The sequence below is a fragment of the Pollicipes pollicipes genome, unplaced genomic scaffold (genome assembly GCF_011947565.3).
Source record: "Pollicipes pollicipes isolate AB1234 unplaced genomic scaffold, Ppol_2.1 Scaffold_2555;HRSCAF=2994_pilon_pilon_pilon, whole genome shotgun sequence".
Lineage (NCBI taxonomy): Eukaryota > Metazoa > Arthropoda > Thecostraca > Pollicipedomorpha > Pollicipedidae > Pollicipes > Pollicipes pollicipes.
In genome coordinates, this window is record NW_023596136.1 from 35,231,338 (window position 1) to 35,255,856 (window position 24,519).

Consider the following 24,519-nt stretch of genomic DNA (forward strand, 5'->3'; position numbering starts at 1 on the left):
CCGACGGTCGCCAGTCCCGGTGAGGCCTGAGACCGTGCGGGCATGTGACTCCCAGTCCAACCGAGCGACGAAGGCATACGGACGGTCGCCAGTCGTGGTGAGGCCTGAGACCGTGCAGGCATGTGGCCGTCAGTCCAACCGAGCGACGAAGGCACACGAACGGTCGTCAGTCGTGGTGAGGCCTGAGACCGTGCGGACATGTGGCCATCAGTCTAACCGAGCGACGGAAGGCATACGGACAATATCTCATCGGTTACGGGAGTGGCCGTTATGCGTGACCGCAGAGGCCAGCATCAGTGCCATCAACGAGCCGTCATCCGTCATAGCAGTGAGCGTCATCCGTCACAGCAGTGACGGTCTGTCACAACGGTGACGTCAGACACGTCAGACACCGCCATCCACCACACGCGTGCGCTTTGCAGGGATGAGCATAGCTGCCGGCGGAGCCGGGACCCAACCCGGCCTTCGGGATCCCGAGGCTCGTTTCTTACCGCAGGCATTCTGTGTACGCCGTGCGGTTGTTGCCTGGGCCGCAATTGTCCCAGGATATAAGCGCACGAAACGATGCAGAAGCCCTTCACGGTGTTTTTTTTTCCAAGCGCGTCAGTCGTCCAGTCGGGGAGTCAGGTAGCCGCGAACGATGCACCTGTACCGGCGCCTGGCGTCAGGCGGCCCGGCGGCGGTCTCGACCTCGGCTGCGCCCGCGGGCGGTCCGTCGGGCCGGTACCGGCGCCCGGCGGCGGTCTCGACCTCGGCTGCGCCCGCGGGCGGTCCGTCAGGCCGGTACCGGCGCCCGGCGGCGGTCTCGACCTCGGCTGCGCCCGCGGGCGGTCCGTCAGCCCGGTACCGGCGCCCGGCGGTCCGGCGGCCCGGCGGCGGTCTCGACCTCGGCTGCGCCCGCGGGCGGTCCGTCAGGTCGGTACCGGCGCCTGGCGGCGGTCTCGACCTCGGCTGCACCCGCGGGCGGTCCGTCAGGCCGGTATCGGCGCCCGTCGGAGCACCGCTGACTGAAGCACGTCGGCGATAACCTCGTCGGGATGCCGAGATAACGTCGGGACAAATGGCAAGGCGCGGCTGGCCGGCCGGCGCGTCTTTGTTTTGAGGACATACCGTCTGTCCGATGGCAGCGAGGCAGCTCTACAGCCACCGATGGTTGTCGACAAACTACAAACAACTGCCCCGTCGGTACAGACGAAGCAACAACAAACAGGCGCCCTGCAGTTGAGGGCATAGCAACTACAAACAAAAACCGCCCTTCAGCCATACACGAATAACCACGGTGTCCAAGCGCCCTACAGCCACAGTCGTAGTAATTATCAGTCACAAACAGCCGCTTCGAAGCCATAGTTGTAATAACCAAAAAGTCCTAATGTCATGCAGCCGCTTTCGTCGCTCATAACAATCACAAGCAACTGCCTTCCGGTAGCAACCGTAACAGACATAATCAGTAACCGCGTAGCCACAGCCTTCAAAGTCAAAACTGCGCTGCAACGGCAACCACAGCACCATCAGCAGAGCCTGTGCGGCGACAGTACGGGGGCATACAGCTGAAATATCTCCATCGCCTTTTGGTTAATATCATTCGATTGCAGTATTGAACGTGTGCCATAATGAATGTCATCTCCTTCTGCATCATTCTACCACTGCTGAGGCATACCATAGAAATAGTCGCGTCTGCAACAGCCATTCTTGAAGCGAACCAGGCTTACGAGTCAGTCTGAGCCCACCGCAACATGACCTCCGGCGATTACACGAATCTGACTCATCAGAACGAAGCGTGGAGGCCAGCCGCTGCCCGGGGCACCACCAGCACGGCGCCGGGCCGTCTCCTGCCAGCTCCAGAGCCACCGGCTCCTGGCCATCGCCCAGAGCGCGGTCCGCAGGGCGGATGGGCCCCATCATCGCCGTGTTGATCACAGCGTCCAGCCGGCGATGGCGCCAGCCGGCGGCTCTCAGCCTTCAAACCGCATTCACGTCCGCTTCCGGTCGGAGATCGCCGACGGAGCGCGTCGCGCCGTTCCGCGCGCGGCTGCGGCCGGGAGGAGGCGCGCGCCAGCCGGGAGCGACGGAACAGCGTCGGCTGGCCAGCCGGCGCGGGTCGTGGCTGGCAGTGAGCGCCGGAGGCCCGTCACGACGGCTAGCAACCTGTCAAGTCAGCCAATTTGAGCCGAGCAGCTGGTCGTCCCCAGCTACAGCCGAGTGCGGTCTTGCCAGTTGTGGCAGCATACTGGCGAACCGAATTCGATTATTATTGCCGTTCAGTGAGAAGGTAAATGCGTGCCGGTCGTGCATCATCACCGCACCAGCGCACTGACCGAATACTTCAGAGCCATCTACTACCGCCACAACGGGGGCCCTGAAAGTGCAGATCCACCGTCATCAGTCTGAGGAACAGGGCCGTTCGGGCAATATCTTTTTGGTCAACAGAATGACCGCCGTCCATCACAGTAGTGACTGCCATCTGTCACAACCGTGGTTATGATCAGTCACCTCGGAGACTGCCATCACTCGCAGCGAAGACCGCCATGTGTCACAGCGCAGGCCGTCACACGACACAGCAATAACTGTCAGCGTCACGGCGGAGCGGCCTCAGCTCACAGCCAGGGGCCGACACCAGTCACAGCGCAGGCCGTCATCCGTCACGCGGCAGCGTCACCGTCGCGGACAGTGAGCGAGCGGCCGTCGCCGCCCCCGGGCGCCTCTGCTGACCGGACAGCAGCGCTGGTGACCGGCGCGCTGGCCGGGGCGGCGGCGCCACCTCAGCAGCGAGGGCTCACAGACGGCGCCGGCACCGGCAATTAATCGCGCTGCCCCTTGCTGGCCGCCGCGCTGATCACTGCGCCCGGCCTCCGGCGCCGCCGTGATAAATCGCGCGCTTCCGACCGGGGGCTCAAACGTTCATCGGAGGTCCGCTAATGCTTCCCCTCCGGTGGCCGCCGGCGCCGCGGCTTCCGGCGCGGAGTGTGGCCTGGGGCGGTCTGGTGGGGAGTGTGGCCTGGGGCGGTCTGGTGGGGAGTGTGTTCTGGGGCGGTCTGGTGGGGAGTGTTGCCTGGGGCGGTCCGGTGGGGAGTGTGGCCTGAGGCGGTCTGGTGGGGGGTGTGGCCTGAGGCGGTTTGGTGAGGGGTGTGGCCTGGAGCAGTTTGGTGGGGAGTGTGGCCTGAGGCGGTGTGGTGGAGGGTATGTCCTGGGGCAGTCTGGTGGGGAGTGTGTTCTGGGGCGGTCTGGTGGGGAGTGTGTTCTGGGGCGGTCTGGTGGGGAGTGTGTCCTGGGGCAGTCTGGTGGGGAGTGTGTTCTGGGGCGGTCTGGTGGGGAGTGTGGCCTGAGGCGGTGTGGTGGAGGGTATGTCCTGGGGCAGTCTGGTGGGGAGTGTGTTCTGGAGCGGTCTGGTGGGGAGTGTGGCCTGGAGCGGTCTGGTGAAGAGTGTGGCCTGAGGCGGTCTGGGGAGGAGCGTAACCTGGGGCGGTCTGACGTGGAGTGTAGCCTGGGGCACTCTGGTGAGGATATGTTCTAGGGCGGTCTGGTTGGGAGTGTGTTTTCGGGCGGTCTGGTGGGGAGTGTGTTCTGGGGAGGCCTCGTCCCGCGTTAAATCTCACGAAGTCCGGTGGCGCTTTGGGGCCTCTTTTTCCCACCGTATTGTGTGCTTCCGGCCTTTCTGGCCGAGGGTGGGGGCCGGGCTGTTAGCTCGGAGTGTGAGCAGGATCCCGGGTCGGACTGGCCTCATGAAAAGTGAACCATTTCCACCACGGATTTCCGCAAACGTACACAGATCGCTGTCTGCCGGAGCGCCTGAAGGACAGGCAACAACTGCAGGCTGGTTGGGAGGTCTCTGATCATGGGTTGGGCATTATGAGCATAGCGTGGAATATTCTAAAACCGATGCATAACCTCCACGCGCGAGATCATAATGGCCTGGGGACCGCTCTGTGCATGCAGCAATACTGCTGCCCGTCTGTTCGCCGGAGTCAGTTCAGCTCCACACCGGTCGCCTGGTTACCGCCCCATGCCCTCTCTGCAGGAGCGTACTTTACTCTGCCGCTCAAATTACGTCCGAACCAGACACCACATGCCGTCGTCTGTCGCGAAGCAGTTGACACCTGGTGTAGGGTGTGCATCCGCCACAGCTGCACTCGGCCGTGATACGTCATAAGGTCACAGGACTCCGGACGACAACGGCAAGGTCAGGGAGGTCACTGAGACGCTGCGCTGCGGTCATACGCGAGCGGAGGTCATTTGAAATCTTTTGAATAATCATGGGAGCTCATGCAGACGACAGCAGCTGGTCCGAGGCTGCAGTAGTTAGTTTAATTAGCTGCACTGGACTGTCATGATCTGCCAGCCTTGAATAAATCCTGAGACCCCCTTCCGCCCCGCTTCCCCGTTTCCATGCATCAGGATGTTGAGCAAAATGTACCCCTAATGTTACTGGAATTGGAGATAACTGGTTGATTTTCGGCATCGCAAACTTCATCATATTTGCCAGCAATAAAACAACATTCTCATAAATACCCTGACCAAAGCCAAGACGTGCGACCTAGTGTGCACCTCCCAAAATATTTCATGATCAATGTCTTATTCAAGTACAGCCCTAGAATTTTCGCGTGGTGGGTTTGAGGCAAGGGATTTATTCCGGGGGTTTAACATTGCGGATATGAGGTACTCTCGCTGACGCCACTGCGATCTAGCCAGGTGGCCGTAAATTTAAACAAACCCGGAAGTTCATTACGGCGCCTACGAGGCCCAGGATGTTGTGAGTGCTGCGAATTTTCGTCATATGATGCTATACATATTGTGTTGGAAGAAACATCCAAACAAGTTTTTTGTGAGCTTCTGTGAGTGGGCATCCTATTTCGATTTGATATACCGAGTTTTATAAACCGTTGCGCGTACTTCGCGAGTTGATTTTCATGCGCGAGAACTGTATGCGCAGGCCACTGCGGCATAACTCTTCAGGAATTACTCTGCGCAGAAGCAGACCATGATGTCGGCTGTTGGACAATATTTGATTTGAATATTTGCTTCTTGCTGCATTTCGCGGCCCGGTTGCAACTACCACCAGCATGATGTATTTCCTAGAAGTCCTCGATTCCGTGTCAGGCCATAATACCCCATGTGAGGATTTCGCACACAACGATGCAAGCTGCGTTTTTAAGTTTTTAGTTCTATTTCGTTGTATAGCTGAAATGCGCCCCCGGTGTTTTTTCCATTTTTCCCCCGTTTTCCTGCTTATGTTTACGTACCTGGCATCTAGCGCATGTGCTAACGAATATGTATTTGACAGACATGATCATTTCTATCGGCCGTCTTTATTGTCCTGGTTAGTTTCAGCTAGTTGGTTTTTGGTGTGGTGGTTACTTTTCACAAAAGGTCAAGAAACGCAGCACTGCTTTAAAACACTGCATGGGAATCCTCTGAGTGACTTGAGCAGTTTGCAAATGTCATTGGAGTACGCTGAAAATGCGATCCAATCCATCAGCAACTACCATTGAGTTTAAAGCAAATAATACGGTCGTAGATCTGAGTGGCGGACTTGTGATGCAACCATTAACCCAATAAAATACGACGTGTAACTATAATATATGATGTATATCACTCGTAAGGTTTTTTTGGAAAACTTTGGTAAGCATAGAGTTGAACACTGACAAATATCTTGCTGACTTAGTTGACTACGCACCGCCGATTGTAAGTTGCCAAGACTCCTTTCGGTGAACACGCGGCATCACAAGCATAAGACCTAAATATGCGTGATAAAATACCGCATTGAGGACACCAGTTAAGAATATGTAGTCAAAAATACATTTGCACCTACAAGCACGTACGCATATATTGAGCATACAGATCCATCAACAAGACTGCCTGTTACACTGGCAGCAGGCCCTAATTCCTGACATATATCATCTGGAAGAACTACAGACATGATGGCAGGAAACCATCCCAATGCCATTATCACTTCTCTTATCTTGTCTTATCTTATGCATAAGGCACTTGTCTATGCTCCAACATTTTCCATAATTGCGTTGGTAATAAGGCCCACCTCCATGTACAAGTGCATGGATGCATCAAATATGCACACAATTATAAAATAAGAGCGGTGGCATATATACAGACCCACATACACACTCACTCACAAATACACACACACACACACACACACACACACACACACACACACACACACACACACACACACACACACACACACACACACACACACACATATATATATATATATATATATATATATATATATATATATATATATATATATATATATATATATATATATATATATATATATATGCATATATATATATATATATATATATATATATATATATATCTATATATATATATATACATGTATATATATAGATATAGATATAGATATAGATATACATATACATATAGATATATATAGATATATATAGATATAGATATATATATATATATATATATATATATATATATATATATATATATATATATATATATATAGATATAGATATAGATATAGATATAGATATAGATATAGATATAGATATATATATATATATATATATATATATATATATATATATATATATATATATATATATATATATATATATATATATATATATATATATATATATACATAACGTGTTATATATATAACGAAATAGAATATATATATATATATATATATATATATATATATATATATATATATATATATATATATAACGTGTTATATATATAACCGGCCCCGTTAACAAGTGCCCCCCCCCAAAAAAGCCCCATATATATATATATATATATATATATATATATATATATATATATAAAACCAGCAAAACGTTTAATGTGTCCGAACATGTTTTGAAAGAAAACGTCACTGTGAAACGTAAAGCATTTCATATCGTTGGTCTGATAAAAACGTGACTAGTATTCCAATCTCCATCATCACTCGCATATTTTGCCGCGTCGACGCTGATTACGATCCGCCATAGCAAGTAGGCAAAACGTATGCTTGTTCACGTTGACCATTTTTGCAAGTGTAATATACAATTATCAGTGAAAAGCTCTGTTAAGGTTCAGCCCCATGCTGAATATAAAATTGCAGCTTCCCAACTTAAAGGCGCGTTAAGCTCTCTGTAGGCCAGTCTAGTTTGCGAACACAATTATAGGCTGCAGACTAAAGACGCCACCTTTTCTTTTTGGAATACCCGCACCCGCCACGCACCCAAATTTGAAAGCCCGCGCCGGCCCCGTTAACAAGTGCCCCCCCCCCCCAAAAAAAGCCCCAATCGGCCCGATGGCCTGAGTTTTCACGCCATGTACACATCCCCAACATTCGAATGTTATTAGTGTCAAAACAGAGCATGTTGATCTCTTCTATTACGTTTTTCATGGCTAACATAAATAGACCTTATATTAATTCCGGGTGCAAATACATAGCTTGATCATATCATAAGGGCCTCCACATTCAGCTCCAGATTTGCATGCATTTTTGCCTACAACTGTTTTTATAAACTAACACTGAGATCTAGAACCATGACTTATTTTGACAAGACTGCTGAAGAACCAACACATGCCATCCCGTTGGTCACAGGTATAAATCCTTTTTGTCGAAGACAGCATCCTCTTGGTCGTTCAGAATGTTCTTCCAAACGAACCAGCAAGTTGTGCTTCGAAAGGCAAAAAATCAAACCACGCAAACCCGGATTAAAATGCCAAAACCAAGACTGACTTTACACTTACATGATTTCATATAATGATACCAGTCCTACATATGTATACATGCGGGCCCGCCTTATGCAAACCAAGTTAGGTTATCCAAAGCCCAAAGGTAGTAGGTGCTTTAAGCCAGCCAAGGTGTCAATTTCACAAACATACACTGGTATATGCAATGCAAAATGAATAACCTCACACACAAACACCTTCACTGAAAGACTATCCATAACATTGTTATTGGCTATCAGACACTGGAATAACGCCTTTCCCATTTTCATAACCAGCGGTGGTTACCTGAGTGATGGCTGACTTTGCTTACCTGCTTCCAGCAAAGAGGCTTAGAGCCCAACTATAGAACCGTTCTCGTTATGATGGATTTATGCTCCAAATGCCTTACATATGGGTGTACGCGTAATGCCTCATGCCAACTAGCCTCGGCATCATCATGCCACATGATAAGTAACGGGCAATAAGCGGATCATTTGTTGATGGGAGATGCGTCATAAGTGACGTCATAACTGACCCCGTTTCCAGGCCTTACCGCGGACAGCTAACCATCCATTTAATCGTGACTAGCAAGCACCAGCTCGTCCGTGCGCCACGTAAAAGGCCGTTTTGCGCATCCAAGCTCCTTAAACAGCTGACGAGCAACCCCTTGCGCCGACTTCGTCCTCCCATGCGTTTATTTGGAACCCTAACTATGATCGCTGGGAAGGCTTGTTGATTGGTGTTTTTCTGCGGATTTCCTCCTGACCAAATACCAAATCAGTGTGTGAATATAGCAAGAAGCATTGCTATACAAAGTAACATAATTTGCAGATAAGGTCTGAACTGCAGAAGACTGGATTGGTTCCCTGTTATGGATTCCACAGGCATGTTTTGGAACTTCATTGCAGGACCGTGCTTTCAATTAAATCAAGGCATTGGCGGTGCCTGCTGTTTGAGCACATGCTGCGTAGTTGCATCCGCCAGATGAGCCTATAAGCCATTGAGTGTTTGTATGGGATCTTTTTCTCTGTGACCTGTGATTTATTTGTCAAATATGCAAAATCCAGAAGTGACGTTTTGCAGGATATTGATAGGCTTGGGGTGGGCTGGGCAAAGATAAATGGCTAAATTTATTACGCTGTTAGAGGCTTAAGCTGGAGCCCACTATCTGAATAGGAAGCTAGACCCATTAAAGATCTGGCTGTTGTGTTGAAATCTCATCCTCTCAGAATGCATAGCTCATGCATAATGCATAGTCCTTGTACCTAAGTGTAGGTTTGCCTGTTAGTAAGCCGTGACAGTCTACTATTGCAGCTGCAACATATCATCAATTGTATGCGCATGACATAGCATGTATTGCACAAGTGGAACACTGAAATAAAATGCAACCTCCCTTTTTTATCATTTGTGCTTAAAGAAATGACTTCTTTTCCACTGACACTTATTATCAACAGTTCATAGCTAATTACACATCACTTTGTAGTTTAGAAAGCACAAGCGTAATAATCTAAGATACAGAATATGAGCCAATACCCTCAACGTAGTCAGGAACGCCCGCTAAACGACCTATTGTTTTTTTAGCCCCACGCCTTGCGGGCCTGAGGACTCAAAAGTGGCAGTACTTCGCGGACTGCCTCTGACAGCGTCCAAGTGTTCCAGCAATTTCGGCTGTCAGACCTGTAGTTGAAGCGGAACAGCTTTATCGCGCAATTCTCCCCGAACGTAGGGCGTACGTCTTGATTATAGGAGCCAGCGACACGAACGGTCAATAAATTTGCTCACGGGCGCTTCGCTGCGAATGTATGCCTGGAAACAGCCATAAACTTAACTCTGGTGGGAAATATATGACCCCTAACACCCAAAATAATCAACGGCGGTTCGCCCCGGGCAGGAACAGCGTTCAGAGCACACCATGGCGGAAGCGGATCGTCGTTTTTAAAACCTATCGAACACGCAGCATTGCCATCTCTGCCGAAGCAGGAACTGTACTAATATATAAGCCCACTACCTCGTTGTGTAAGTCCCTCGAATCTGTTGTCGTCGTCGTCCTCTATGGGGCGTGTCTAATGCGGATAGAATGGCTACAAAAACAGGGCGCGACGGTGGCCGCAAGAGCAGTGGCGGACAAAGCTGCCGATGCTGACGGTAAGGGGATATGGCCGCCATCCCCGCTCCTCTCTCCGTGCTGACCGACACAAACGGACGCCTTCCTTGCGTTGATAGTAACAAACCTCTCAGTGCTGGCCAATACATGGCAGCTCCCTCCCTACGCTGACTGACACATGGCGGCTCCTTCCTACGCTGACTGACACATGGCGGCTCCTCCCACGCTGACTGACACATGGCAGCTCCCTCCAACGCTGACTGACACATGGCGGCTCCCTCCCACGCTGACTGGCACATGGCGGTTCTCTCCCACGCTGACTGGCACATGGCAGCTCCCTCCCGCTCTGACTGGCACATGGCGGATTCCTTCCCATGTTGATCGATGCAGGCCGGCTTCCTCTCCGTGGTGACTGACAAAAAGCCGTCTCCCTGCATGCGCTGCCACACAAGCCGACGCTTTCCGGCTGTGCTGACCGATACAGACGGCCGGCCGAGGCGGCGCTCCCGGCGCGCTAACGAGCCGACGCAGATGTGTTTGGCGCGTGCCATGTAACAGAGGCAACGGACGCCGCGCGACTCGATAAACAAGAGCTGCGAGCGGCTGGCCGGGGCACGTCCACACAGACGACGGCAGGCGGCGGGGGGCAGGTGTGCTGGCGTCGGCGGGGCGTAACTGCGGTGTAACTGGACCCGGCGTCCGGGGGCGCCGGCCGGTCAGCGGCGGCGCCTCAGAGCGGGGTGTCCGGTGCGGCTAGACCCGGGACAGCAGCGCTGCCCGGCGCGTGACGGCGAGCCGCCCGCAGCTCGCCGGGCCAGCGCGAGCCGCCGCCGCGGGGACCCACGGAGAAGAACGAGCGAGGCGGCTCCGGCTGGGGCGCGGACGGGCGGCAGCGGGCGCCACGCTACCGTGTCATCTGTCGCCAGCCTGGACAGGCAGAGCCGAGGTGGGTCAGCCGGGGCGGCTGTCCGCCACACGGCCGTCAGCGGACAGGCTGACGTGGGCTGGGCCTCGCTTCGGTGGGACGGGTGTGTGGGTCGCGCTGGAGGCGCTCCTCTCGGCGCCGACCGCGCGCCGAGCAGCGGCCGCAGTCGTGAGCGATCGTCGACGACGACAGACGCGCCGGGGCAGATGCTCAGGTGTCGACGATCGGCTCGACGTCGGCTGGTGATGGATGCATCCCAGGATGCTCCCTCCGAGCCGCCGCCGCCGCCGCCGCCGCCGGCGCGGGCTCCGGCCGGAGCGGCGCTGAACATGGGAGACGGCCGGCTCGCATCAGCTCGTGGCGGGCTTGCCCGGGCGGCTGCGAGGCAGTTGTGCGGGTTCGGGTCACGGGTTCACGGGGTTCGGATGGCAGTGCCGCGGGCGCCGACCACGTGACGCGCCGGATGGGCCGCCCGTCAGTCTGGGATGTGTCGCGTGAACTTCACCGCTCTGGCTGCCGGCTGCTGTGGTCAGGCAGTCCGTTTCCGCCCGGAATGGTAACCGTTGGAAACTTTGCAGCCTAGTCAGTTAACGTGGTTTGAGCCAGCAAAGTTAACAGCTACATGAGGAAATGTTTGCGCAAGATCCCGAATATTTTCAGGAAATCCAGAAAGACTTGGGGTCGACAAAAGCAAACGAACGGAGTTTAATTACAAAAAAGTGGAGACATTGTTCAGTATTCCATGGTGCAATGTTTCTGACGGCAGACATACTGATCCCGACGTTCGTGGAAACCGCTTACGCCGCTGGTTACGGTACAGCTCCGCTGGGAAATAGCCTCGACCGCTGACACTGACGGCTTACCGCGTTAGGAGCCTGGACCAATTGCTCGCTCCCAACCTGGTCCGGACAGGAGCAAAATTGGACACAGAGGATTTTCCGAACGCAGCTTATTGAAATTCTTCCCGCCACCCTAGGTTTATCTGGTCGCTCTCGGATCTCGAGATATAACGAAAACCTACCACGCATCAGATTTCATGCTGAATCTATGGCTGAAATAATTGAAATGAAAAGGACCATTGAAACGAGAGAGAAGTCGCTTTTTCGTAGACTGAGGTAATTCAGTGTAGTAGCAACGCCAAATATTCGTGAAATCCAAAACCTAGTGAAATAGCGCTCCTTTCAATACAAGGTTGTAGCGATGAGGAATATTCGATTCCATACTCATTCCGTTCACGTATTTCGTTAATAACCCAAGTGAACTTAGATCCTGCATCAATAAATTTTTGTTACGCGCAACTTCCCGCATGATCCTTACAACGCAGTTGTGGATGCCGAAAAGCTTATGGCACTATTTTTCATGCACACATCTGAAAAGCTGCATTTCGTAAAAGTGTGAGTAAAAGTGGGAGTGGGAATGTGAGTAAAAGCGGGAGTGGGAATGTGATTAAAAGTGGGAGTTCGTAATAGTGGGAGTGAGTATCTACTTAAGTTAAACCATTGTGTGAGTTAACACGCGTCCGGGTGGCCGGTCGAATACCCTTTGCTCGGGTGGGGTTCAATTTGACCCCACTGAAATGGCAGGAAGTAAGAGGGCTAGTGACACCAAATTCACAGGGTGTGTTGGCCTCTACATGAACTCACTTAAATCAATGTTTGAGCCTCCTAGGTCAAGATCTTTGTGTCAAGTAAGGTCAAACAAGGTCAAACGGCAAGTTGGCCTCCAAAGTGTCCTCCGAACCTACATACCTGTTCTAAGTAAAAGGTTGCATGCTCATTCAGGGTCAGTGACCGTGCTTGACCTTTCGACGGTCATCATAGTGACCAAAACCATACTAGACTATATTGAATTTTGCATTTGAATGAGCGACAAAGTTTAAGCTTAACAGTATGTTCTCAAAAACGAAATGCTGACCTGAGTCATTTTAGGTCAGTGACCTATTATTACCTATAAGAAGCCCATGTAAGATGTCTAATGCGGTTCCTGCCATCAATTAATTCGAAATGAGCACCAGAACTACCCTACACAGCAAGCCATAGAGTAATAAAACAGGTTAGTCTCGACCTTGGCCTGACCTTCATATCTGACCATAGGTCGATATGATTTGGTCATTCAATTGTTATGTTGCCTAAGAAAGCATCTCAGAGACGTATGGCTTCGTCTAACACTCCGTTCTTCCATCAGATTGAACGATTCCCTTGAAATTGATTTTGCTGAATCCATGGTCCGACTTCAACCGGTCGTAGATCCACAACCTGACAAGGTACATCCAATTTGTTGATACCGCACGATCCGCTATTCCATTGCCTACATCTGTGCAAAATTGGGAGCGGCCACACCGCACCGTTCGGAAACCATTCCGGAAACCCCTCGGGGGGGTCAACTTGACCCCGCCCGAGAGCCTGTTAAAAATATTATGCCGCACGTCCTGTACCGAATTGTGTTTAAGGTATCAAATTCCTCCGACTTGAAAAATAATAAATTAGCTGATATTAGAGTATATAATAATAGATCAATAAGGCTGGATAATCACCATGCACCACAAAGGCTCTTGATTTTTACTGGGTAGCTGAGTAGGTATTCCGCTTCGCTCGAAAGTATGAACCCTTCTGTCATCACACTTTCCAGGACAACACGCGGAATAACTGTCTGCATGAGCAGTTTCTCTGACCGAAAGAACGGCTTGCTGCTCGGAGTTTTCCGTTCCGGTCGGCTCCGAGCGCAAGGTTCCCCTCCTCCGCAGAGCAGGCTCGTTTGGGTGCGAACGAGCTCCGCTCGACAACGTAGGCGTTTATCCTGGAAGAGCAGGCTCGCCTCCAGCCGCCGCTCAGCCACTCCCTGCGCGGTCGGAAGGCTCGCCTCCAGCCGCCGCTCGTCCTCTCCCTGCACGGTCGGCAGGCTCGCCTCCAGCCGCCGCTCGTCCTCTCCCTGCACGGTCGGCAGGCTCGCCTCCAGCCGGCGCTCGTCCACTCCCTGCTCGGTCGGTAAGCTCGCCTCCAGCCGCCGCTCAGCCACTCCCTGCGCGGTCGGAAGGCTCACCTCCAGCCGCCGCTCAGCCACTCCCTGCGCGGTCGGCAAGCTCGCCTCCAGCCGCCGCTCGTCCCGGACAATGCCGGGCGCGAGGCCGCTTTTTCGGCAGCCCAGCTGATAATGGATCGTCTCCGGGCCACCGCCGCTCTCGGCGCTCGTAACCGGACGCTGCAGGACCGCTCAGCCGCGCCGTTTTTGCCGGTGCCGCTTTCGTCCGAGACGCGCCACTTTCGTCCGGTTGGCGCCAGGCGAGACAGGGCGCGGCGGCATTTGTTTGAGCCGTCGACGGGAAAAGGTAAACGAACGATGCAACGAAGTTGCTTCGCGCGGGGAGTGATTTTTTGCGCAAGTCCACGGCTCTGGGAGCCCCCGCGGTGAGTGTTGATACGTGATGAAAGGAGTCCGAGGAAGGTCAACACACACGCTTTGTGACCTCATTTTCATAGAGCGGGTACCCCTTCTCTCCCCATACATATATTTTCAGTCAATTCTGATTCAAGGACACACACAGTCATGATCACGTGATTTATTCGCCCGGGTAAGCTGCTCCAGATTGCCAATCCTCGGGGGAAGTGTTCCATTTTAACCTCATCCGACAAATCTACACAAGGTCGATCTGCACTTTGCTGCGATTTTTCTGAGATTAAAAGATCTAGATCATCACTTTAACCTTATCTCGACGACGGGTCGCAAGAGCTCTGACGGCCCAAATGGCAGTAAACTGGAGTTATGCTCTTAGCTTAAAGCAATGGACGTGTACTCGGAAATGGAGGAATCAATGCTGCAGGGGAGGATACAGCCACGTGCTTCAGCAGAAATTCTAGCTTTGATCCAGTATTTATTACTGCAGGCAACGCAAGTCCCCGGAGATGCTACATAACCCCTGGGGTATGCGCCCCTGTTCTCTCGAGACGAGTTTTGACTGCCATCGCGTGCTATTAGACCACAAACAAAGCTTTTCAATATTCTGATAACGTGAAAGGACTTATGGACATGCAGAACGGTTTGGAATAATAATGAGCTTGGCAGAGTCTTAGTTAGACGGAGAGCCGGGCTGCATGTAATCACTGACAAAGTTTAGACGCTGTGGGTGGGATGTTTATTGAGTGTCTCATGGTAATCACTGTCTAACTGCTCAGTGGTTTACATCATAGCATCCTCAGAGCACCTTCGAACTCGTGCGGCCATAGACAGTCAGTAAGCAGAACACGCCACGCCTGCTGCCAGCCGAACCGTCTCCTGTTCCTTCTACACCGCTGCCGCCGCGCGCGTCACCCATCCGAGCCATGCCGTCTCCTGTTCCTTCTACACCGCTGCCGCCGCGCGCGTCGCCCCTTCGAGCCAGGCCGTCTCCTGTTCTTTCTACACCGCTGCCGCCGCGCGCGTCACCCCTCCGAGCCATGCCGTCTCCTGTTCCTTCTACACCGCTGCCGCCGCGCGCGTCACCCCTATGAGCCAGGCCGTATCCTGTGCCTTCTTCACCACCACCGCCGCGCGCGTAACCCCGGCGCCGTTGCCAGACCGCGGTGTTCTGAGGAAACCGAGGCGTCCGCTCGGTGTCGTCCCACCCCCGGCCCTCTGCCTCCGGCGGCTGACCCGCGGAGAGTCCGCTCGCTGTCGTCTCGCCCCCGGCGGCTGAAGCGGGCGTGGGGCGTCCACTCGCTGTCGCCTCGCCCTCAGCCCTCCGCCCCCGCCGGCTGGGCGGAGGCTGCTGACCCTTGGGCGCCCGCTCGCTGTCGTCTCGCCCTCAGCGGCTGAAGTGGGCGTCGGGCGTCCGCTTGCCGTCGCCTCGCCCTCGGTCCTCCGCCCCGGCGGCTGGGCGGACGGCTGCTGACCCGCGCACCGAGTCTCCGTCGGCCGGCACCGTCGCGGTGCGGCGCCACGCGGAATTAGCCCAGCGGCCAAACGGCTCGCCGAGCTGCTAACTGCGGGGGCGCAAAAACACCGCCGCCGGCCAAAAGGTCGGCCGGCAGGCGCCGCTGGTGACAGCTCAGGCGGCTGGTGACAGCGCATAGTTGGTGAAGTGGCGACAGCCAACGGCTGAGGCGTGGTGCAGCGGATAATTGGTAGTGTGGTGACGGCTCCGGCAGCTGGTAACGTGGTGACAGTTGCCAGTTGGCAAAGACTCAATAAATGGCGACGTATTGGCAGCCAGCGGCTGGTAAAGTGGTGACAATCTATAGCCGGCTATGTATTGATAAGCGTTTCCACACCAAACTCATCCGTAGCACCAGCCTTTTGACAGGGTGCTTCGAGCTAAGTTGGACCTTTGTTGCATTCCGTCGTTGCCAGTCTGCCCTCCCCTGACAACATGCCCATGTCTAACGAGCAGCAATGTGGACTACACATCTATGACACGCTGCATGCATGACCTTCGCACACCACATCCAAAAGACCTCAAACACAATAAACGGCAACGTCTTCAATCACATGCAGGAACACGCGCCACGGACGTGCGACACTTGCTGAGACACCTGTGCTCGTACGACACAAGCACAGGTCAGCAGACCAACGGCGTTGCGACACAAGCTCGGGCGAGAGCCTGGTGTGTGGCCACATGGATGCGCCCCACCCCCTCCCCCACGCTGACGCACGCCCACACACAACACACACACGCTCACGCGCACACGCACACAAGGTCAGCCAATCGTACGTGTTCACACACACTGGGCTGCAGATCAAGGCAGCGAGCGAGACGAAAAGGTTGACGATTGCAAAACAAGCGGGTCAGAGCTAACATCCGCACGCACGGGCGTGTGATGTACCAGAAAGCAGGCGTGCGCACAGAAGTGTCGTAATGAGGAGGCCCGGCCTCCAGGAGACGGTAGTGGCGGCTCTCACGGAACCCCGTCAGGGAGCGTCAGCTCAGACCCTGGCACCTTTCTAGCTTGTTTTTGACGCCTGTTGGTGCTGGATTGCGGTAGAGTAGTGCAAAATGTGACGTCACGCACTCTATTTTGCGTTGCTCCAGATGTATTGGGCAAGATAATTTGCCATTTGAGGGGCACGGAACCGTTTGATAGTCACTTCCGTGCGCCTCTATGAGAAAACCAAATAAGTGCACGGACTCAGTTTTCACCATTTTCGGCTTCTTTGCGTGTTTTGTATTGAGACGATTGTTCCATATTTGCATACCTTAATGCTTTACGCGTTTATGTCTAAGGTATCAGCCACATGACTTTTTTCGCTGATTCAGCAGCCGATGCCGTAAAATACGTGCCAGCTGCACAGTGCCATCTGACGGACAGCATGCGTCACCGCCAGATCAGCACGGGAAGTCGTGCCACGCTCGATCTTAATCAAAATATGCACACATTTTAGCGATAGTTTCACGCTTCAACAGTGTCGTGCCTTGGGCGAGTTGGTAAATTTTGTGTCAAAAATTATTGCAAACAGCCATTGGCGAAATACCCTTGGCAAAATTAATATCCAGTAAGTAGCCCATGTGTCAAGACTGCACACGATTTGAGCACGTAAATGCACGCCCTTGCCCGAACCCAACGCTCAATGGCAAAACACTGTGCAGTCCGAACATACTGTGCTAAATACAGCCATGATGCGGTCATTCTTTGGAACACGCAGCGGAGCTAGCACGTATTTGTGAAACACGAGCGCCGTCGTTATCATCAAAAGTGGTCATTGTTTTCATTCCTTTCACAGATCCACAGCGAAAGAATTCGCCTAAGCGAAAGCGATAGCGCCCTACAGTGATCAACAGACCTAGTGCGAAACAGCCCGTTTTTGTGGAAAATCCGAAGAAAATTAACAGACGACGCTGAGATCGCGCCGAGATCGCGAGACCGCGGCTCGAGATCGGTGCTCTGAGAGGGCAGAGGTAGCTCACTGTCGACAAAACAGCGGTCCCTTGCTCTCAGATATTGCGCCCTATCGCCGGCCCTTCCTCTCCATGCGTCATCACGCGCAGCTGCACTTATCGCCAGACAACCGGTAGACGAGTGGGGCGCTCGGCGGCACTCGGCGGCACTCAGCGGTACTCACCTTCTTATACCTGCTGAGCGCCGCGATGGTGATGACGTTGCCGGGAATGCCCACCACGATGTAGAGCACGCAGAAGGCGGAGGCGAACTGCAGCAGGCCGGCCGGGTAGTCGGCGAACAGCGGCACCTCGTGCATGGGCGGCGCGGACGCCTCCGCCGTGACGTTCTCCATCGCTCGCCGCGCCGGGGCCGCACCGCCGCCGCTCGCCTGACCTCCTCACGCAGACTGGCCTGGGGCGGAGCCGCGGGCTTCCGCCGCCGCCGCCGCCGCCGCCGCCGCGCCGCCGCCGCTTCCTCTCGCAGCGGTGCTGCGGTGACGACGCGTCGGCGCGCGGGGCGCCCGGCGCCGACTGACGGCGCGCCGGTGTGCCCTGGGGGCGTGCGGAATCAGGACGGCCGGCGCGCAGGCGGCGGCCAGACGGGATCGGGGGCGAGGTCTGGGGGGCGGGCTGGCCGCTCGGGCAGCGGCTGTGGAAGGGCTGCGTGGGTGGTGCTCTGGCGGCTACTCCGCAGACTGCATTGTCCGACTCCTGTCACGCGTCATTGTCACTGGTGCGATTACTCGAGAGTTACTGGAAGTTTTTCTGCCCACACATGTTTCCCATGCGATAACAGACCAATGGACAGCGACCCGAAACTTTCGGTAACCGTGGTGAAACGTGATGTGATGGTACACATAAGTTTATGTGAGATTTACAACGGCCAGAAGCTAACCTAGGGCAAACCATAATGACATCATAAATTGGATCGGTGAAGCCGTTTATGGTTGTCCGATGTGTCATCTTGCTGTTATTCCATACCGTTATTTCAAAGTGCAAGGGCAGGCTCACGCAAACACCGTCTCGGACCCACAGATTTATTCCTCACAAATCCGGCTAGGCGATGCTGGGTCACCCGGGCTTAGGTATGGGAGAATACATTTTGTTACGATGGTTATGGATATGTGTATGTTTCCGTTATATATGCGAAGTTTGAAGCCAGTTCTCTCAGACTGCGTACAGCAAACTCTCCAAAATCGTTAAAGGGAATGTTCCACATTTCAAGATTTCAAAACAGCCATCAGATAAGATGAAATAAGCTCACTTTTAACTATCGGTATACTTACCCGTAGAAAAGACTGCTCTACACATCACAATTTCTCTGTTAAGTGAATATGCTCCCCAATACGTCATTGTTTGATTGCATCATCGCACCTTCACAACATTGATTGAGGACCAATTGACGGCCGTTATATCTGGAAATCGTGCTCACGAACGCCAGACATGAACAAATCAGCAGTCATATTGTTCTTGGCCTGAATAGGCGCATGGCCAATGGAATGACAAAATTTTAATGACGTTATTATGGCGGCATAAATGCCTCGGTGACCTTGAAATAGTCGCCTCGAAACGGTATGCACATCCTTACGGCCGTGTAGCTCAGAAACTAGAGAGGTTTATGTCTTAAGAAGGTCAGGGCTTGAGCTGCACCAAGTGATCCTCAAGATGGCCCGTTCTGTTTAAAACCCATACAACTTTAGAGCACTTCCTTAAATACCATCGCATTATGAGTGAGATAAATAATATGGGCCTTCACATGTCAAATGAACAATATGGGCCCTCAACCCATTTACCTTAGGCCAATTGGTCAGAAGAGGTAAGTTAGTGATTCGCTGCATACACGTACACTTCATGCTCATAACTGACAAATTCACGAAGTTGCAAGTACAGCGGCGGCGATCTTTACACGCACATGAGACAGCATTGTTAACCTTATTTTTCGTCGAAGAACCAGGAGAAAGGTTTGGAGGAACCAGGAGATAGTTGATAGATAGATGATAGATCATGAACAGGCCATAGATGCTATTAATATTTTAGCTATATGCTTTTGCCAAAACGGTTATGAGCAGTAAATGCAAAATTACCTGCAAACCTACCCATTTTTTCAAAAACCTTTTTTAACTGGCTAACTCATCTATTGACACCATGAATGTATTTTTCACATGACCTGCGCCAGTTTAGAGCTGCCGCAGGCCATTTGAATCTGCGCAATCAGTTGATCGGTTACGAAGTTAGAACGGTGAACTAAAACTGCCCCAGCTAGTCAGCCGTGCGCGTCGTGTGAGGCTGCTTGGAAAATAAAGCGCAAAATTGGAAAACTTTGTTCCATTTGACAGCGCTTACCAGGCAATGGAAGCCTGGCCATTCTTATTGCATGGAGAAACATGCTTTCGGCTATAATTTTGAGCCCAACGCGTCCAACCTCGCCCCAGCATCAGCCGATGGCTTCCAGAGCCACTTTCTCCAGACCCATGCCACCAGACCCATGTTCTCAACACATCCACTCACAGTGGCTCTCCATTTCTTACGTCATGAAGACAAGACATGTCAGGTCACAGACGATGCGGGGTGATCACCGCGACCGCGTCCGACGCGGGGGGGGGGACACCGGCGGTCGGTGACAGGTCTGCACTGACCGCGAACTGACCTGGGTCTCTCGTCACCTGTCCGTCGCTCGCCGTCGACGCGGGGGGACACCGGCGGTCGGTGACAGGTCTGCACTGACCGCAAACTGACCTGGGTCTCTCGTTACCTGTCCGTCGCCCGCCGTCGACGCGGGAGGACACCGGCGGTCGGTGACGGGTCTGCACCGACCGCGAACTGACCTGGGTCGCTCGTCACCTGTCCGTCGCCCGCCGTCGGCGCGGGCTGGCGCGTCCACGCAGTAGTCCCGTTCTCCGCGAGCGCCCTCGGTGCGGCCTCGCCGGCCCACTGACCGCCCCCGCCGCCGGCCCGCCGTATACGGCGTCTGCCCCTCCCCCTCGCCGGCCGCCCGAGCGGGTCAGGGTCAAGCTCATTGGGAGCGCGCGCCGCCCGGGGCTTTGTCAGCCGTAATTGCTCGTCGCCACTGGTTTGCCACGGGCGAGGGCCGGATATTGGTGGAATCGGGAGACAAAGGCGCGGCTGGCAGAGCGCAGCTCTGTTTGACGGACTGGGCAGCGGTTAATGGAAGACTTGGCATGTTTTTCGACTGAGCACCACGCTTTCTACGCCGTCTGTACTGCATTCGGGGGCTTTCGGCGAAAACACCTGGCAGTGACTCATATCACCGCTGCAGCATTCAAGGATGCGACGTTTTCATTGGCTGGATGTGCAAACAACTTGCAATGCTTTGGCTGCAGAAGAAACCTTTGGCTCTTTGCAGGGTCAACTTCAATCAAAAGCCTGCTAAGATCTCAGTTTTCCAACATCAAAGATCCATCAAAAACGTTCTTATGCTTCTAAAATTGTAGCGTGATCTGGTTCCTATCGTTACATTCCCCTTGCTAGTGCTTCTCTCTTTACAGCACTTCTACTGGATGGTTTCCGTAGAGGTTAACATAGCACCCATTGAAAGATATCTGTTTCCCACACCTCAGTGGCGCCCAGTATTCCACCCTTGCTCAAGTGGGCGGCATGATACCTTTTTTTGGCATGGATCATGCGGGGTGGCCACGAGAGTCATTGCTAACATGCGGTTGATACCTAACTACCCGTGAATGAAACCTGTCATGTTTGCGAATTCACACCAATGGGAGCTATCAATGCGTTGGAATACTCTATTTTCCTGGGGTGGACAGGCAAAAGAGAACCAAAGTTTTGGCATCTACGCCATAAACGTCTCAGACTGAAATAATGGGTAGCTTTGGGTCAGTCACTTGTTTGACAGTTTTCATGGTTGAGGTTAAACGAAGTTGGAAAAGATCATGTTTTGGTGTCCAGCAGGAAACAGGAATTTTCGTTCCTACTTTGGTGCCTGTGGCAAAATTATTTGGAAACGCTGCTGATTTTGGTGGATGTTGCCTCAATAAGCTTGTCCATGCTCGTATGCAGCCTTCACGGCCCGGTCCAACTCGGTTTAGGCCAGAGTGGGATGCATTTTAGGCCGGTTTTGGAAAACGTGAAGTTTTTATTTTTGCATTCTATTAATGGCGCATCTATCGGTGAGGCGGTGCTGGGATCGCTTAATGATTGATAGACCTACTTTTACTACTAAACCGTTCATTGATAGACGCATCACCTACGTCACACAGCTATTGGCACGCGTCTACCTGCTCTGGCTGCCAAGATCTAACAACAGTCCTCAAAAGCGTTCCAAGGCGATCTACCGTTTGCGTAGGGTTACACCTGGTGGTAGGCACACCCTACCCCACTTACACCACACCTTACGACGGTTCTCCGTGCCCTCGTCCGTCAGCGTCAGTTAGTCTCACGTCACCGGGCCGCCTGGTAACCGAGATCTGGACCTGTTTTAGACCGGCCGCCTCCAGTCCCTCTGCGAGTGGAGCGTTTTACGCTTTCCGTCATAGTCGAATCGGGAAATGAAATGGTGGCGATTTGCATAACATGATGGCTCATCATCTGGAACACCTAATTGAAAAAAAACAATATTTCCACCAGGCTCCGCTTGGTAACGTCGAAAAGCCGCTTTGTGGAACGACGATTTTCTCCTCGCTCTACAAGTCGTGACGTTGGAATATGATTCGTAGGTTCCTTCGCTTTACAGGAAATGTTACTGTGTTGGACGCTCTTTTTATCCGCGCTACTTAACAAACTCGCTCATTCGCGGCCAACACTCCCTCACCTACACCCCGAGCTGTGCCAGTTCTCTCTCGAGCCGCCTGACTCGGGAGGCCTTACAGTCCACGCCAGGCTCAAGGCCGGCCCGGCTGGCTCGCCCCTGCCTGTCCGACTAGCTCACCCCCACCTGTCCGGCTGGCTCACCCCCACCTGTCCGGCTGGCTCACCCCCACCCGTCCGGCTGGCTCGCCCCTGCCTGTCCGGCTGGCTCTCCCCCACCTGTCCGGCTGCCTCGGCCCCCTGTCCGGCTGGCCCTCCCCCACCTGTCCGACTGGCTCGCCCGCACCTGTCCGGCTGGCTCGGCCTCCTGTCCGGCTGGCTCGCCCCCACCTGTCCGGCTGGCTCGGCCCCCTGTCCGGCTGGCCCTCCCCCACCTGTCCGACTGGCTCGCCCGCACCTGTCCGGCTGGCTCGGCCCCCTGTCCGGCTGGCTCGCCCCCACCTGTCCGGCTGGCTCGGCCCCCTGTCCGGCTGGCTCAGCTCCCCTGCCCGACTGGCTCCCCCCCCACCTGTCCGGCTGCCTCGGCCCCCTGTCCGGCTGCCTCTCTCCAACCTGTCCGACTGGCTCGCCCGCACCTGCCCGGCTGGCTCGGCCTCCTGTACGGCTGGCTCGCCCCCACCTGTCCGGCTGGCTCGGCCCCCTGTCCGGCTGGCTCTCCCCCACCTGTCCGGCTGCCTCGGCCCCCTGTCCAGCTGGCTCTCCCCCACCTGTCCGGCTGGCTCTCCCCCCACCTGTCCGGCTGGCTCTCCGCCACCTGTCCGGCTGGCTCGACCCTACCTGTCCAACTGGCTCGCCCCCACCTATCCGACTGGCTCGCCCGCACCTGTCCGGCTGGCTCGACCTCCTGTCCGGCTGGCTCGCCCCCACCTTTCCGGCTGGCTCGCCCGTACCTGTCCGGCTGGCTCGGCCCCCTGTCCGGCTGGTTCGCCCCCACCTGTCCGGCTGGTTTGCTCCCACCTATCCGGCTGGCTCGCCCCCACCTATCCGGCTGGCTCGCCCCCACCTGTCCGGCTGGCTCGGCCCCGTGTCCGGCTGGCTCGGCGACACCTGTCCGGCTGGCTCACCCCCACCTGTCCGGCTGGGTCGACACTCCCTGTCCAGCTGGCTTGCCCCCTGTCCGGCCCTACCTGTCCGGCGCGCGCCACGCGCCATTCGCCCGGCTTCTTACGGACTGTGGTGACTCGCAGCGAACCTCGGCGTACTTCAGCTGGCCGTAGCGGCCTTGAAGAGCTGCGGTCGGTTCAGTGTGCCGCGGCGAACTCTGATGGCCAACCGCGTGGATCGACTACCGATGCCGGGCGGGAGGTGTGGATGATCGGCCACGTGGATCGACTACCGATGCCGGGCGGGAGGTGTGGATGATCGGCCACGTGGATCGACTACCGATGCCGGGCGGGAGGTGTGGATGGTCGGCCGCGTGGATCGACTACCGGTGCCGTGGCGGGCGGATTGATTATGTTGAGGCAGACGGACTGCGGGAAAAACGGCGGCCGCGTGCACTTCTTGCCTCGCGACCGCCGACCGCGCAGCCCGCTGTCGAGGACAAAGGCCCGGGGCCGGGATGCCCCCCACGGGGCCGATTGGGAGATGTCCGGTGGGGACGCGGCGCCGACAAAGCTCCGCGCGGCGCGAGGCTCGCGGAGGACACGCTGAGACAGAGGCCGCCGCCTTAGATCGAGACCGGTCACGTTTTTCTCGCGGGCATATTGGGAACGATGTCACACGCGGCGCTGAATAATGGATGGCGGTTGGCCGCCGTCCAGTCCGTGTGCGGAGACGGGCGCCTCTGGCTGACATATCGGACACAACGGAACTCTGGCTTCCCGTAATGTGGCAATCGGCCTGTCCCGGATCTGCCGCGCTCTGATGCCGACTCGTCATCATTTGCGGCGGCTTCTCAGGATGTTTGCCTCGTGTCGCAATGGCTAGTTCCCCGCGGGACGCTCGCTTTTTCCACGGACCAAAGAAGCTCGCGTTCGCTACACCCCTATCTTCAATGCTGTCCATCATTCCCAGCGTGCACTTGCCAATCGGTACGTATAAGATTCCACCTTCAATGCGCCCTCAGAAATTAGCTTCGGCTGCGCGTCTGCTGTGAATGGCTTTGTGTGAGCATGGTGGTCCATGTGCCGGTACATAGTAATTATGTCAAACTCCCGGCAGCGC

General features: G+C 54.4%; 1 protein-coding gene across 1 annotated transcript in view; it reads right to left on the reverse strand.

The window, feature by feature from the left end:
- Positions 1–18,008, reverse strand: part of LOC119103495 (G-protein coupled receptor moody) — a 46,345-nt gene extending 28,337 nt beyond the window's left edge. The window contains exon 1 of the mRNA XM_037227072.1: positions 17,757–18,008. Coding sequence (XP_037082967.1) covers positions 17,757–17,927 — 171 coding nt within the window. The 5' untranslated portion in view covers positions 17,928–18,008. The remainder of the gene's footprint in view (positions 1–17,756) is intronic.
- Positions 18,009–24,519: the final 6,511 nt, after the last annotated feature.